This window comes from Lucilia cuprina, chromosome 4 (genome assembly GCF_022045245.1).
Source record: "Lucilia cuprina isolate Lc7/37 chromosome 4, ASM2204524v1, whole genome shotgun sequence".
In the NCBI taxonomy this organism is placed as follows: Eukaryota; Metazoa; Arthropoda; class Insecta; order Diptera; family Calliphoridae; genus Lucilia; species Lucilia cuprina.
The window spans coordinates 75063933-75080703 of NC_060952.1; the positions used below are offsets into that span (position 1 = coordinate 75063933).

A 16771-nucleotide genomic window follows, 5' to 3' on the forward strand; every position below is an offset into this window, starting at 1 on the left:
TATTTACAATACTATAGACTTGACTACATTATGGACTGAAGACTACACGAAGACTACTACACATATGGACTACTGTATAGACTAGGCCATGGACTAAAATATGTGTAGTTCATATACGTAAAAGACTAGACTATAAACTATACTATAGAATAGACTTTGGACAAGATTATTTACAATACTATAGATTAGACTACAGTATGGACTGCATACTACACCATACAATAGACTTGACTATAGATTAGACTATAAACTACACTACTGAATAGACTACACTATTGACAATAGACTAGGATATAGACTAGACTATTATGGACTAGATTGTAGACTGCTTGTCAAAAGTTCATTAGCTAGAAGTACTTTAAATGAAGTTAGAAAGTATTGACATTTCTTGCTTGATATGAATAGTTTCGATTTCAATTAATGTTTGCAGAGAATCCGTTACATTTGTAATAACAAAAAGTGTTTATAACAGCTGTTCAGTATATATTGTTATAAACATTTTTATTAACATTTTTTGTTTTCTTCTAATTATTCCATTAAATTAAAATAAAACAAAGTTGTTTTTTAAATATTTTTATATTTTAAGCCTTTTGGTTTCCTTTATTTCACTTTCTCAGTTGAAATCCAATAATTTTTTTTTGCTTTTGCATAATACACGTACCATTAAAAATGTGATGGGGGTTTTACAATTAGTTATTTATTATGTTTTTTTCTTGTATTCTTTTTTTATTAAAAATTTTTTGTTTTTATTAAGAGAATGAAGCACATACAAGTTAGAGTACAATATTTTTTATGTATTTTATTAATTTTTATATGTATCTTATCATTTCAAGTCAATCTCATCATACGTTATAAATTTTAAAGTTTTAAGCCTTTTTAAAACTTAGTGTTTTTTTAATATTTCCTTTTTATGTAATTATATGTAACGTTTTGCCAACATTATATGTTAATTAACAAAACACTATAAAGTGTTTGTGTTAAAATTTTAAGAATCTATAAATATATAATATCTTTAAGATTCTGTGATAGATTGTTGTTGTTGATATTATGTAGGTGTTGGAAAGTTAGTTTATTTTTTGTTTTGGTATGATGTGGAGTTAAATTAAAAGTTTTGTTTGGTGATATTTTATGTTTGACATAAATTAGTAGTTTGATAGTAACCAAAATTATTGGAAGGATTTATGTTTTTTTTTTTGTATTTTATAATATTTTTTTCGATTTAATTAAATCAACCACAGGGAAAATGCACACATTTAATTTTATTTCCTTGCGTAAATGGGAAATTTTCTTTAAGAAACATTTAGTTTTTTGTTCAGATCAAATCTCAATTAAAACTACAGGTTGTAATAAAAAAAATTTAACTTAAAAATACATAATATTGAAATTAACAAACAATTTTAATTGATTTTTAAAATCAATTTATGTTAAAAAAACGTAATAAACAAAAACAAATGAATGATTGGATAAGTTAGGCGATGTATACACTCTTGTTAAATCTTACAACGTTGACAATAAAATGTACAGAAAAATGTTTAATACTACTGTCAACTTACAAATTTTGTCTTGCAATATTTTCGGTAATGCTTTTTCGGACAACGTTACAAAAGAAAAATTCTAAGTTTAGACGATTATTAGACATTTTCTAAATATTTTACTGACAACGTTGTAAGATCTGACAAGCGCGTATCACGGCTTTTAGTGTAAATGATGTTGTAATGATAACACGTGTCAGAGCAAATGGTTGATAAAAATGACAGTTAATTTGAAAACATTAGAATCCCACAAAAGTTTAGAATCAAACTGAACTTGTCAGATGTGTAGTTTTATAATAGTGAAAATTTCACAATTCTGATTAATTGTGAGTGAAACTTTTATCAATACCAAGTGCTATGACACCTTAATTATTTCAAATGGATTATAATGATAATGACATTTAATGAAATGATGATTATGATGATGACAATAATGAATATTTGAATGTCATAATTATAACATTTTAAAGGGTATAATAATAATTACTGGAGTAATACAATAATTCAAATGAAATATTGGCATAACGTCCTTATTGATCTTGTTGTTAAAGAATGTAGTTGATGGAGTTATTGACGACGACGATGATGATGATGAGGCAGATTTCCTGCGAAATGATTTACGATGTCTGTGTAAATTTTGATACAAATAATTATAGTAAATTAGGAAAAATTCCATAAAAAATTGTTTTAAAATGCTTTTCAAATTTGTAAATTTTTCACGTTTAACCATGATGTTGGATGAGAATGATGAAGTTGTTGTTGATGATGATGACAATGATGATGAGAAGAATGGTAAAAATGTTTTGGTGTTGGGACAAGGCTTAAGGAATGATGACGATGTTGATGATAAAAATTTTTGTTGTTGGTTGTTGTTGTTAATGTTAAATGTTAGAGGAGGATTAATTAGTATTGAAGATGTCTTTTCTATGCTTCTAAATGGATGTTCATGTATGTTATTTAATGGTGTATTAAAGGAGTTGTTTTCATTATTATTGATAATAATAATAATAATTTTATTCTTTGGTTTTACATCAATAGTTTTTTGTGATTTTTCTTCATTTTGCTGTTGTTTTTGTGGTTGTTGTATTAGAGTATCATGTTCATGTATGTTATTATTATTATTGTTATTATAATTATTAATATTATAATTTCTAATTGTGATAATAATTTTTAGTATATTACTATTATTACTTTTATATTTATGCTTAATAAATGAATTTTCAATTGCCAACATATTCTTTGATTGCTGTTGTTTTTGCTGTTTCTGCTGTTGTTGACCTTCGAATTGTTGTGTTTGTATTGTATTCTTCTGGCTGCTCCCTAGTTATTTCTTCTTTTGGGCCTTCTCAGCGGCTTTTGTGACTTTACCCGAAGTCGTCTCTTTAAAGGTTACCGACTTAATGACACCCACAGCAACAGTTTGCCTCATATCACGTACGGCAAAACGTCCCAGTGGTGGAAATTCTTGGAAACTCTCCACACACAATGGTTTTGTGGGCACGAGCATTATAATGGCTGCATCGCCCGATTTTATAGCTTTTGGATCAGTTTCAGTTGTTTTGCCGGTACGACGATCACATTTCTCTTTGATTTCGGCAAATTTACAAGCAATATGAGCAGTATGACAATCCAAGACGGGCGTATAGCCATTAGCAATTTGTCCAGGATGATTAAGGACAATTACCTGGAAGTAGAGTATATGTCTATTGTAAAAATAGATAGAGCACATTGTGATTCTTGACCATAAGGCCTTTGACACATTGCAATCCGACCTATTCTATTGATAGTTATACGGACGGAATCCAAGTATTTTATTTAGATTTAGAATTGAACCGTGTCATACTACTTTGTTCGCTATTTTAGTCACTCATAGAATTTATACATGACTGTTAGTACCAGCATCTAGCTGTTAGTAGACACTAAACATCCCGTAAATAGTTTGTCGGTTCTATGTAAGTCTATCACCTTTCTTTGTATATATACTTCTCTTCATTAGAGAAGAAATACAAACCTGCGGTTGCGTTTTCTGCTTCCCAGAGAAAATGTAAATTAAGTGGAGTGCGGCTACGGTTGCGGATTTTGTAGCCATTTTGTTTTTGTATTTCATAGTTTATTTACTCACCACATGCCCAGCAGTTCGACAAAGAGTCAATGCATACGAAAAAGACAGTAATTTCCACTAATAGTTAATCACCTGGATGATCGTAATTCGTATGTTTAGGGTCATTCGTCACGAATGTACCATTTGTAATCGATAATGAAGACAGTCGTTACTTTAGTGTCTTAGTATTATAGAGAGTAGACACTTGAAATTTTTAAATTCTAGTTCCATTAATATCTTACCACCTGGCTGACTCCAATTCGTATTTTTTGGGTCTTTCGTCGCAAATAAACTCTTTGTAAACGAGAATGAAGACAGTCGTCACTTTAGTGTCCCCTTTTGTAAGCGAGAGCGAAGGCAATCGTCTCTTTACTGTCTCTTTGTAGGGTGTAGAGTGACGATTGACTTCCTCGTAGGACAAGCCCATGTTAAAATGGTTGGTCACCTGGGTAGTCAGGTGGCTAGGTGCCACCACAAGTGGTAGGTTAAGTGGACAGTTCGGAACTGTCCCGTCGAACTGCTGGGTGGTTTTTGTTCATCAAAAGTATGAATGGCATGGCAACTCTAAATGTAAATGAGAGAAAATCCGTAAACAAATTAAAATAAATTTTAATTTGGTGCGGATTTCTTCAACGATTTAAGTTGTCAAAACTCAATATAAAAAAATATCCGTCTCCGCAGCCGCAATATTGTATTTCTACCCTTAGACTATTTTAATTCGATACCATCTAGTCTAGACAATTTGAAACTATATATTGCCTGGTAAAAAGGACAACAATCTCCCTAATTTCTGATTCGACCATGAGTAACCAATGCAGAGGTAACAAATAATGCCCCTGATAACCATAATGCAATGATTCTCAAGGTCAGAGTTAATAACTATTTTACTTAGTATACAATCTTTACAATTTACCAGTAAGACTTGGTTCCCATGTTCTAAAATGTTTAATATGAGACTACGCATCATTTAGTGCACTCTTCACCATAGCTAAGTTGAGAAACTCTCTTCTTTCAACCCCAGTGCAGTGATTCCCAAGGTCTGTGCTAATAACTATTCAGCTTATTATAAATTCTTTATAATTTGCCAGTAAGACTTGGATCCCAAGTTCTGCAAGCATATACCCAATATGAGGCTAATATATTCCTTACGTATAATGTTAGACAAATTTACCCTTGAGTTAATAGGAATCATATTGTTCCAATATATGTTCCAAAATATATGTATATCTATTAACCTTTGAAATGCCAGGCTGATGGATATAAAATCCTTTAACTTCGAGTGGTTTGCCTTCACTATACACTAAACTTTCATTGCCTCTTCGACATATACCTACCACTGGGGCCTATGTATCTATGTGTTACCAAAAATAAACCTATTGTTTATATTTGTGCACTGTAACTGGAAGTCCCCCTGATCGTCTTCCTAATTCCATTCCTTTAAAATAACCTATACCTTGGGACCCATAAAACGTATACTTGTAATTTGAATTTCGCAGATTTGCTCAAAAAACAAATGATATATGGATATGTATACTTAATCGCTGGATACATACCTGAGCGGTAAAATCAGCTGCACCCTTAGGTGGGCAATTTTTGGTATCACCGGCAACATAACCACGACGCAATTCCTTAACCGAAACGTTTTTAACGTTGAAACCAACATTATCACCGGGTAATGCTTCCGACAATGCTTCGTGATGCATTTCAACCGACTTGACTTCAGTTACCAAGTTGACGGGAGCAAAGTTTACCACCATACCTAAGGGGGAAAAAATTTGTAAAGAAAAAACAAACAATAAATTAGAAAGCTTTAATAAATGTGTGCCGCACAAAGTGAGTCACAGCTTAAACAATAGATACATACTAAAATGCTAAAACTTTCAATATCTCCTACCACCCCATTCCGAAAACAATTAAGTGTTTTCGTTAGTTTTGCTTTAAAACTAATGCACAACCCCATAAATGAAAGTACCTACAAGCACACGCATTCATTGTAATTGTTAACCCTATAACCTAAAGACCTACTTTTTTTGGAATTGTAATTTAAACCATTCCTTTGTTAGCGATTATAATAAAACGAAATAGTTTTAACTGTTTTTAATAGATTTTAAACTTACCTGGTTTCAAAATGCCAGTCTCGACACGACCCACGGGTACTGTGCCAATACCACCAATTTTATAGACATCCTGCAAAGGCAAACGCAATGGCTTGTCGGTGGGACGTGAAGGTGGCATTATAGCATCCAATGCATCAATTAAAGTCTTGCCTTCAACTTTAGCATCTTTACGCTCAACAGTCCATCCTTTGAACCAAGGCATTTTGTCGGATGGTTCCAACATATTATCACCATGCCAGCCGGAAATAGGCACAAATGCAACACCAGCAGGATTGTAGCCAATCTTCTTGATGTATGATGATACCTCCTTTTTGATTTCCTCATAGCGAGCTTCACTATAGGGTGGTTCCGTGGAGTCCATCTTATTGACACCGACAATCAATTGTTTGACACCCAAAGTAAAGGCCAAAAGAGCATGCTCACGAGTCTGACCGTTCTTCGAAATACCGGCTTCAAATTCACCAGTACCAGCAGCCACAATCAAAACAGCACAATCAGCCTGCGAGGTGCCGGTAATCATGTTCTTAATGAAATCACGATGTCCGGGAGCATCAATAATGGTTACATAGTATTTAGCCGTTTCGAATTTCCATAAAGCAATATCAATGGTAATACCACGTTCACGTTCGGCTTTTAGTTTGTCCAAGACCCAAGCGTACTTGAAGGAACCCTTACCCATTTCTTGGGCTTCCTTTTCGAATTTCTCAATTGTACGCTTGTCGATACCGCCACACTTGTAAATCAAATGACCGGTAGTGGTCGATTTACCCGAATCGACATGGCCAATGACTACGATATTAATATGAGTCTTTTCCTTGCCCATTTTCTTTCGCGCGGTTTCTCGCTTCGATTTAACACAAAATTATCAAATAAAGAATTATAAATGCTTTCTTAAGCAATTTTAAAGAGACTGGCTATATTGGAGAAAATAAAAACAACAAATATTAATAAATTTTCAAAATTTTCAATTAAAGCAATTAAATGTTAATCATTTAAATTCTAAATTTTTGATCACATTAGAGTCATTTATGACTCTTCTGCACTATTAAAATGATCATATATGCGCTCATTTTCTGATCATAAATGACACATTCGTCGGGAGAAAATGGTAACCTACCCGCGACTCTTCTAAATGAGTCATTTATGAGCCCCACTTCCGATCAATTATCGGAAGTGAGTCATTAAAAAGCCAAAGAACTGGTCGTTTTTGAGTTATTTCCGAATCATATTATAGTGATTTTTGAGTCTTATCTGATTAATTTTTATGTTGGTTACAGACAAATACAATACAACAGAAAACAGTTTTTGATCTTCCGACTGCGCGAAATTTAACTACAAACAATCATATTTCAAAAACCTGGATGACCTATTTATGATCGGTATATATTGTTTTTGCAAAGATCATTATCATCCTTGACAGAAAATCAACTTTATAAATATCACACAAATTTGCATACTTATACATTTAATTTTATAAACAAAATGAGAATTATATCAACTCATTTTAGGCCACACAAAAAGTTTTGCTAACTCTTCCAAAAGAGTCTTTTCTGAGCCCCATTTTTAAATCGTTTTTGAGTCATTTTTAAGTATAAGTTTAGCTATTTCATTATAAACAAAAACAATTAAATAAGGAACAATTTTAGATCTTTCAACTGCTTGAAATATGGCCACAAAATAAGTTTTTAAAACCATCATACTTTAAACACCAGGATGATGAATTTATGATTGCTATATATTTTGTTATCGTTTTTCAAATATTGAATTTTCAATTATATATGGGGATCATTTTCGAGTCATTTTTAAGCGCTCAACTTATTAATCACTTTTAGGTCATCAAAAGGAGTAAAAAATTACTCAGTTTACTGATTAATCATCCAACAATCTTACAAATGCTAGCTGGGATAGGCCTGGAATGTGCCACGTCCCCTGTTGCTAGATATTTTAATGTGAAATGTATTCCGAAATATATCACTGTAGTACCAGTCGTTAATACATATAAAATGCGTTTTAAAGAGTTCAATTCTGTTTTATTAAGTCCTAGTTAAGATCTTATTCAACTCCAGTTTAGTTGTTTGAGTTCATTTCTTATTTAGTTCTAGTTCAAATCTAGTTCATTCAATTCAAGTTAAGTTCTACTCCTGTTTAATTCTATTTCAGTTCTGCTTCTAGTTTAGATTAGTTTATGTTCTAGTTTAGTTTCTGCTTAGTAGTAGTTCAGTTCTAGTTTAGTTCAAGTTCAGTTCTAGTTCATATCTAGTTCAGTTCTAGTTCAGTTCTAGTTCAGTTCTAGTTAAGTTCCAGTTCATTTCTAGTTCAGTTCTAGTTCAGTTCTAGTTCAGTTCAAGTTCAGTTCAAGTTCAGTTCTAGTTCAGTTCTAGTTCAGTTCTAGTTCAGTTCTAGTTCAGTTCTAGTTCAGTTCTAGTTCAGTTCTAGTTCAGTTCTAGTTCAGTTCTAGTTCAGTTCTAGTTCAGTTCTAGTTCAGTTCTAGTTCAGTTCTAGTTCAGTTCTAGTTCAGTTCTAGTTTAGTTCTAGTTCAGTTCTAGTTCAGTTCCAGTTCTGTTTTAGTTCAGTTCTAGTTCAGTTCTAGTTCAGTTTTAGTTCAGTTCTAGTTCAGTTCTAGTTCAGTTCTAGTTCAGTTCTAGTTCAATTCTAGTTCAGTTCTAGTTTAGTTTTAGTTCAGTTCTAGTTCAGTTCTAGTTCAGTTCTAGTTCAGTTCTAGTCCAGTTCTAGTCCAGTTCTAGTTTAGTTCTAGTTCAGTTCTAGTTCAGTTCTAGTTCAGTTCTAGTTCAGTTCTAGTTAAGTTCTAGTTCAGTTCTAGTTCAGTTCTAGTTCAGTTCTAGTTCAGTTCTAGTTCAGTTCAGTTCTAGTTCAGTTCTAGTTCAGTTCTAGTTCAGTTCTAGTTCAGTTCTAGTTCAGTTCTAGTTCAGTTCTAGTTCAGTTCTAGTTCAGTTCTAGTTCAGTTCTAATTCAGTTCTAGTTCAGTTTTAGTTCAGTTCTAGTTCAGCTCTGGTTTAGTTCGAATTCAGTTGGAGTTCAGTTCTAGTTCAGTTCTAGTTCAGTTCTAGTTCAGTTCTAGTTCAGTTCTAGTTAAGTTCTTTTTCAGTTCTCGTTCAGTTCTAGTTCAGTTCTAGTGCAGTTCAGGTTTAGTTCAGATTTAGTCCAGTTCTTGTTCAGTTTTAGTTTAAAAATTTTTGCGAATATTAAAAATAACCAGGTCTTGCAAAGCGTGATCAGATGTTGAAGATCGTTTAAAAAGTTTCGGCGATGAAGTTTTGTTTATATTATTTTTTTTTCTTAGATTATCTTTAATAGAATATTGTTATTTCTAATAAATAGCGATAATATTATAAATAATAGTAAACATTTATATAAAAACCATTAAAATAATGTTTGTAAAAAAACGTATTAAAACATTATTAGCTATAAGGCAACTTTGGTATTTTGCCGTCCAAAAAAAGTTATTACCTTAAGGTACATATATCTGTATATTAATTGTTCCTTTTTATTTTTCATTATCTATAGATCTATTGATCATATTATATTACTAAATGGGCGTGTAAATATAGTTACATAAACTATTGTTTGAATTGGGGAGAGAAATTTCCTTTCCATCATAAAATTTATATGACCCTTTTTAATTAGTATCCGGCTTTTAACACATACACAGAAAAAACGTTTCGTTTCTTTTTCCCGTTAGCTATGTATGTATATCGGGAAATTCGGGAAAGGTGTAGGTGGTAAGAGAAGGATTTATTTGTTGTACTTACATTTTGTATGCCGCTTGTAAAAGTAGCAATTAACCGTTAGTTGCTGTTAACCCAAAAAAAATTGTCACAGAAAGCACTATAATAAATTACAAAACCATAAATTATTAATAATATTAAATAAACATTTTTACACATTCAATTATAATTAAAGAAATTGCAAGATATTTTTTCAGGGATTTTAAAAGAAATTAAGATATTTGTTTTAATATCTAATTAGCAAATATTAATTAACAATTCCATTTAATTTATAAACTATTTTAATATTTATTAAATCATTTTGAAAATATCTATTTTTTATTATTAAAATTTTATTAAGAATTTTCTTTAATTTTTTTTTATATTTTCTGCAGCATTTATAAACGATTTTTACCGTTAACAATTTAAGTGCACTGTCTGTTCTTTGTCTTTCTGCCAACGTCTGGATTGGAAATATGAAATTGTATCTGTTCGTAGCACAATCGTGATATTTCTCTATACGAAAAATCAATAACTATGTGCCACACTTTAGTGTTAACTCCCATCACCACCATCATCGTCATCATCTTCGTCACCACCATCATCACTACCATTGCATTTGTCTCCAAAAGGAAAAAAATGAAAATGAACACAGACAAGCGAGTAAGCATATGAACAGAGCAGAATGGAATGGGACATTCATACAAACAAATAGACAAGAAGGAAGAATATTAAGCTACCGGTCTCTGGTTGCATTGGAAATTTTCGTTTCGGTTTTTAGTCGTTTTTTTTTTCTTTTACAATTCGTGGTTCTTTGTTGCCCTTTCAATTTCTATGTTCATCGTATCCATACATTAGTCCATCGTATTTACAGTTAAAAAATCAATTCACATGACGATGCACGATTTTCGTCGGTTTCGTTCTAAAAACGATTAACGCTTGTACTCTCTTGTGTACAGCATTATTTGGGGTGCAGCAGTTTGTTCCATGTTATGGCATCTAACCGACAATGCTCCATCGAGCATTGTTGTGGTGCAACATAATGGAAATTTAAGGAAAACTACGAACCATATGAATGAGTACATGTACAACAACGACAATAACAACAAATTCCTTAACATGAAATTTTGCACTCCCTTGTTGCAACTTGCGCATTGTCGTCGAAAAGCAATTTGTTGTGCATGTGGTACAAACTGGTTGAGATTTATTTTTTACAACGACAACGACAAGAATGTCTTATTTCTATTCTTGACATAGTAACTAAATTTTGCTGCAAACATATACTTGGTTCTGCGTATACTTTTCATATGCGATTCTCTTTCACAAAATTCAAAGAAAAAAAAAACTATTTACAGAATACAGTCAGTCATCATCGTATTCTGTTCCAATTTGCAGTTGTATGCAAATTGTATTCGTAACATGTGTTAATCATACGTCTTATTTTGTTCATATATGTATGCATACACAGACATACATAGTTTTATATTGAATTCTCACGAATTTTCAATTTTAAAAAATCTCAAAATATTCGGCATTTCCTTAAACCACTGGGGATTATTAACCTTAATGGATTTATTAGGATGGCAGCTATTTCAGTGTTTAAACCAGAATCTTTGCGCAGTACACCGGCTCAGGAAATCAGCAGCTGTTTTGGCACATCAAAATTTTTATATATGCATTCGCATAGAAAAAACAAGTATGAATTTATAGTCGGACATTGCCGACCATATGATACCCTACACCAGTCAGTATATTAAAATTGTGGATTTTTTTATATAAAGCATTTAATTTGTTTTATTGTGAAATTTTTTATTTATTGTTGACAAAAAAGAGATTTTCTACAAGAGGGCTCATAGGGGAGAAGGGGTAAATATGGGCCTATCCTTATAAATTTTGGTAAATGAATTTACCTCAACTTCAAATTCATTTATGTAGATTTTGATGGTTTTATTAGTAATTATAAGTTAATTTTGACCTTAAAGTCATTTTCTGAAGGGAAGTTTGTATGGGAGCTAGGGTCAAATGAGGCCCGATTTCTATAAAAATTAGTATTGTCATTTATTGTTCTATAAAACTAATTTTTGTTGATTTTTTGTTGACATTATAAAACATTTAACGTAATTGTGAGCATAAAGGCCCGATTTGGGGGGGGTACGGTTGTATGGGGGCTAGGGGAAATAATGGACCGATTTCAACCATTTTCAATAGCGTTCGTCACTGAACCAAAAGAAGAGTATGTGCCAAATTTCATTAAATTTTCTTGAAAACTGCGACCTGCAGCGTGCGCACAAGGTTTACATGGACACACAGACAGACGGACGGGATGGGCGGACAGACGGACATAGCTAATTGGTATACTTTAAGGTGGGTCTAGGACCAATATTTTTGGGTATTACAAACTTCAGTACAAAAGCATAATACCCTCCCCAACAAGTATAACAAGTAATAAATTATAGTCGGGCAAGGCCGACTCTTAAGTTGAATTGTGCCTAAACTCAGATATACTTAAGGCGTTTATTGTTAAATAAAATTGTAGACATTTAAGTGAAATTTTGATGGTGGCTTTTCATATTGGCTAGGGTCATATGAGGCCCTATAGTAATAGAATTCGTGAGGGTCATCAAGTCTAGTATAGAACTTGGTTTTGCAGCTTTTTGTCGAGATACAAGTATATTAAACATAATTATGAGCCCTATTCGGCGGGTTCAATTGTATGCGGGTTAGGTGAAATAATGAACCGATGTTAACTATTTTCAATAGGCTTCGTCTACGGTACCATAGAAGATCACGTGCCAAAAATTTCATTAAATTATCTCCTAAATTGCGACCTGTAGTTAGATTACAAGGTTTACAAGACCTTCGGTGGGTTCAGTTGTATTGGAGCTAGATGAAATAATGGACCGATATTAACTTTTTCAATATGCTTTGTTCCTGAGATAGTAGAAGATCATGTACCAAATTTGATTACAGACGGACGGACATAGCTAAATCGACTTAGAAAATGATTCTGAGCCGATCGGTATACTGAAGTGGTGTAGGGTATAATAAGTGTAGGAATCGGGGAATAGTAGAGTCAATTCAAGACTAGATAATTAAATGACTAATCAATAATCATATTCATGAACTAGTCAACTCATTTGCCCATAGACTAGTAAATAAGTATATATTTAAGAACGAAGCTTGAAAAAATATTTTGTATAAGAGAAAAGTACTCTTTTTGAAAAATGATCATTTTGGACCGATATTTTCGAATATACATATCACTATAGTTAATTATGGACCAAATTTTACAAGTCGTTTCTTAATCGAAATAAAGGACCGATCCTTATGAAATTTGGTAGATTTTGGTTCTAATAAATCTTTTTTGTTTTACATTTTATCGATATGATCGAATTAAGCCAGATGTGACGTCCTTTTGATGACTTACGATCAAACTAAACCACGACCTATTAACGACTTAGACGAATTTTTATCACGATCAACATTTAGATAACTTTATTAAGCGTATTCCACTTTTATGGAGCCTAGCTGAAAACATGGATGATTTTCAATATCTTATCAATAAAGAATATTCAGGCCAATTATGAACAATTATTCCCCGGGAGTTCCCATCGCGATACTCATAAAATTATTCCTCCCCATTTCGTAGAAATTTGATTAGATTTGTTTGTGACACATCCTAGAAATAGCCCAGATCATGAAAGATTATGATATCAAGATATCTTAGTCTGCCCTGCGTATAACAGCACAAGCACTTAAGACTCTTATGTGGCTAACCAACTTCTAGTAAGTATACCGATACGAAGACAACCTTTTGTAAAATAGTTTTGTGCAAAAATTATCATATCCGAGGCGATAACCCTAAAAGCTGGAAATTATAAATATTAACGATAATGGTCTCAATATTCACAAATGTTTGTAAAGACATATTGATGGAGTAAAACAGTATAGACATTAGGAAATCTGATGAACGCCTAGGAGAGTCTATAGATTACCCTTCGTTCTTGTAACACACTGGCTGTGTCTGGATGTTCTTCCCTGTGGAATAAAAACTTTCGGTTGATACAGCTGATTGAGAATCGGGTTGGCGTGGGAACGCCATTACAACTGGGGAACTGAACCGGTTTGAAAAAAGGCCATTTCAGATTATTCAAAAATAACAATCCATGAGTTTTAAATGTGAAATAATTGTACAACGGATCATTATAATCATATCATTCATTTACTATTTGAAATGCATCATCCAAAATTTGGAATTTTTGAACAGACAACGACGCACTCTAAAGGTTATCATATACCTTTATCGAGATTTTTTGTTGTAAACCTTAAAATTAAAACTCATAATTTGATTAATATTAGATAAATAAATAAAAGTAATTTAAAAAATTGTGTAATTAAACATTCAAATCCATTTTTTCGAAACTACTTTTTTTGATATCTATCTTGTAATAAAGAGTGATATCACTATTTCTTAACCTTAATTTCTAAGTTATTAGAAAATTTAGAACAGAAATATTAGTCATATATTATGTCAACAGATTGGACTTTTAGATGGCAAAACGGATTTCATAAATTAAGAAGTCTTCCAGCTTTCATAAGGTCTGAAATAGAGCCAAAAATTGTTAATCATTAGAAAACGATATCACAAAAACTTGAGAAAGGAATTTTAAGGCCAGATTCGGATTTAGCGACACCCAATCTTTTAGAAAAGTTTACATTGTCCTATCCCGACACCACCATTGTGGAAAAGGTATATTACGTTTTGGATAATGTTTGTAATGTACAATAATATACACAGCCGTCCGGGTAGTTAGCTGGCTGTCAGTGTAAAGGTTGTGCTTAATTTCCAAGATATTTGGATGAAATTTCGACCAAGGACGACTCCCAATTTTACTACCAACCCTCATACAACCGCAACTTTAAATTTTACCTTTTTAGACTAAAACTAAAACGTCCATTACTGTCTATGGCCATTAGTTTAGTGATCAAATCAAGCATAACTTATTTCTATATAAATAAACATAATTTTTTTAGGTTAGGCCCGACTTTACGAACAATTTTCTTTTAACTTTGGAAATAGTGGTAGAAATATGATCAAAATAAAAAATTTCTATTTTTTAAAGGAATCTTTTGAAATGACAAAGAACTTAAATATCGGAAAGTATTATGTCTGTATAGATATCTTAAAATAAAAATTTATATATAAAGAATATTCGCATACATTGTATTTAACATTTTATACTGTAATACAAAAATATCTATACTGATATGTATATGTATATATAGTATGACAACAGACTAACAAATTTTGGAAAATTGTTGGAAAACGAAACATTTTTTCAATATTTTGAAAGGAAGATGTATGTTACAACAAATCAAAAGAAATATACTTCAGACACCACCGGATCTATTATGATTCCCTTACCAACGCCTCAGATGGGAATCGAACTCACGATCTGCGGTCTAAAAGACTAGAAACTAACCTACGGGAGGTCAGAATGGATTAACATAAGACCAATGAATATATATTAAGTTAATATGCACAGCAAATTTTATTTTTCAAAAGTTATATATAAATTTATAATAAATTTAACTTTTTCAATTAATAAATTAATTAAGTATGTATAACAAAATCTGTAAAACGTTTTTTACAAATATCTAGTAAAGGGTCTCCGCAATATTTTCGTTTTGATTTTTATATTTAAATATTTTAATTGTTCACTATTCAAAAAATATTAAGATTTAAAAAAAAAAATTAAAAAAAATTGATTTTTTATATATAAATTGCACTTCCGGTTAGATAAGTAGATACATACACAAACACATGCATATTTGCATAGAAAATCTAAGACCACATGTCGCCATATTGCAAAATTACGAAATAGTCAAGAACTATATAGATTTAAAAAAAAACACTTTTAAACCAAATACATTTTTCCAGCGTTTTTCATTTATGAAAATAAAATTAAAGATTTTAAACGAATTTTTTCATTGGATTCATAAACCGGCCGGTATTATACATATGTATGTATATGCAAATGCATATATATCTATATACATATACAAGATAAAAGCATATCTATATATATATAATGGTTAAAAATACCTATGCACTTGATTAAATTATAGAAAACTTTTTAAAAATTCTAATTTATTTTTCAAAAATAATTACATTAAACACTTACCACTTTAGTGTGTGAAATTATTTGAATTTATTTTAAAATGGATGCTTGCAATTTCTTTGAATTTTTTTCGATTTTTTAACAGACACAAAATTTTTCCTGCCACTTACCTCGAGCACAAAAGACGGAAAGGCCGATTTTCACAATACCCAAGATGCACATGCGCTGGAAAAGCGCATCATACCCATAAAATTATTCGCATATAGTATATCTAATATGTATGTTCAATTACAATTGTGTCACAACGAATGAATGCACTAGTTTGATGGGCATCGAAAGCTTTAGCCCTTTTACTATTAGTGTAAGCGGGAAATTGTTATTGTCATAGATAGATGTATGATTCAGTTTTCTTAGTCATTTTACCTCAACATCATGCAATTGTCAATGATGAGTGCAAATAGTAAATCGACAAAGTTTTAAAACAAGAAATGTACTACATGTAAATTGTAAGTGATTAGCGCCTGTAAAAAAGCTTTATATATAATTGAATAATATTAATATTCAAATATAGACAATAAACTGAAATGTTGTATTTAATTGCTTCTATAATTGCACTACACTTTACGATAGATCTATCTATCTATCTATCTATCTATCTATCTATCTATCTATCTATCTATCTATCTATCTATCTATCTATCTATTTATCTATCTATCTATGTATGTATGTATGTATGTATGTATGTATGTATGTATGTATGTATGTATCTATCTATCTATCTATCTATCTATCTATCTATCTATCTATCTATCTATCTATCTATCTATCTATCTATCTATCTGTTTGTCTGTCTGTCTGTCTGTCTGTCTGTCTGTCTGTCTGTCTGTCTGTCTGTCTGTCTGTCTTTCTGTCTATCTATCTATTTATCTATCTATCTATCTATCTATCTATCTATCTATCTATCTATCTATCTATCTATCTATCTATCTATCTATCTATCTATCTATCTATCTATCTATCTATCTATCTATCTATCTATCTATCTATCTATCTATCTATCTATCTATCTATCTATCTATCTGCTTCGTCCTTTTTTAAAACATAATCGATTTTTCGACTTTATTTAGCCAAAAAATTATTTTTTAGTCGATTTATACAACCATATTTTTCAGG

At 31.4% G+C, this 16771-nt stretch overlaps 1 protein-coding gene across 3 annotated transcripts; it reads right to left on the reverse strand.

Moving 5' to 3' along the window:
* Positions 1-905: 905 nt before the first annotated feature.
* LOC111688403 (elongation factor 1-alpha 2) lies at positions 906-15792 on the reverse strand. Of its 3 annotated transcripts, none has more exons than XM_023450907.2 (5): positions 15768-15792; positions 9521-9596; positions 5751-6664; positions 5187-5392; positions 906-3216 (listed from the first exon to the last, which is right to left on the reverse strand). In XM_023450907.2, the coding sequence occupies exons 3-5, from the start codon at positions 6571-6573 to the stop codon at positions 2857-2859; spliced, it is 1389 nt and encodes a 462-aa protein (XP_023306675.1). In that variant the 5' UTR covers positions 6574-6664; positions 9521-9596; positions 15768-15792; the 3' UTR covers positions 906-2856. The 3 variants fall into 3 exon arrangements, with proteins under 3 accessions (XP_023306675.1, XP_023306676.1, XP_023306677.1); XM_023450908.2 differs by lacking the exon at positions 15768-15792 and adding an exon at positions 15661-15692; XM_023450909.2 differs by lacking the exon at positions 15768-15792 and adding an exon at positions 9891-9927.
* Positions 15793-16771: the final 979 nt, after the last annotated feature.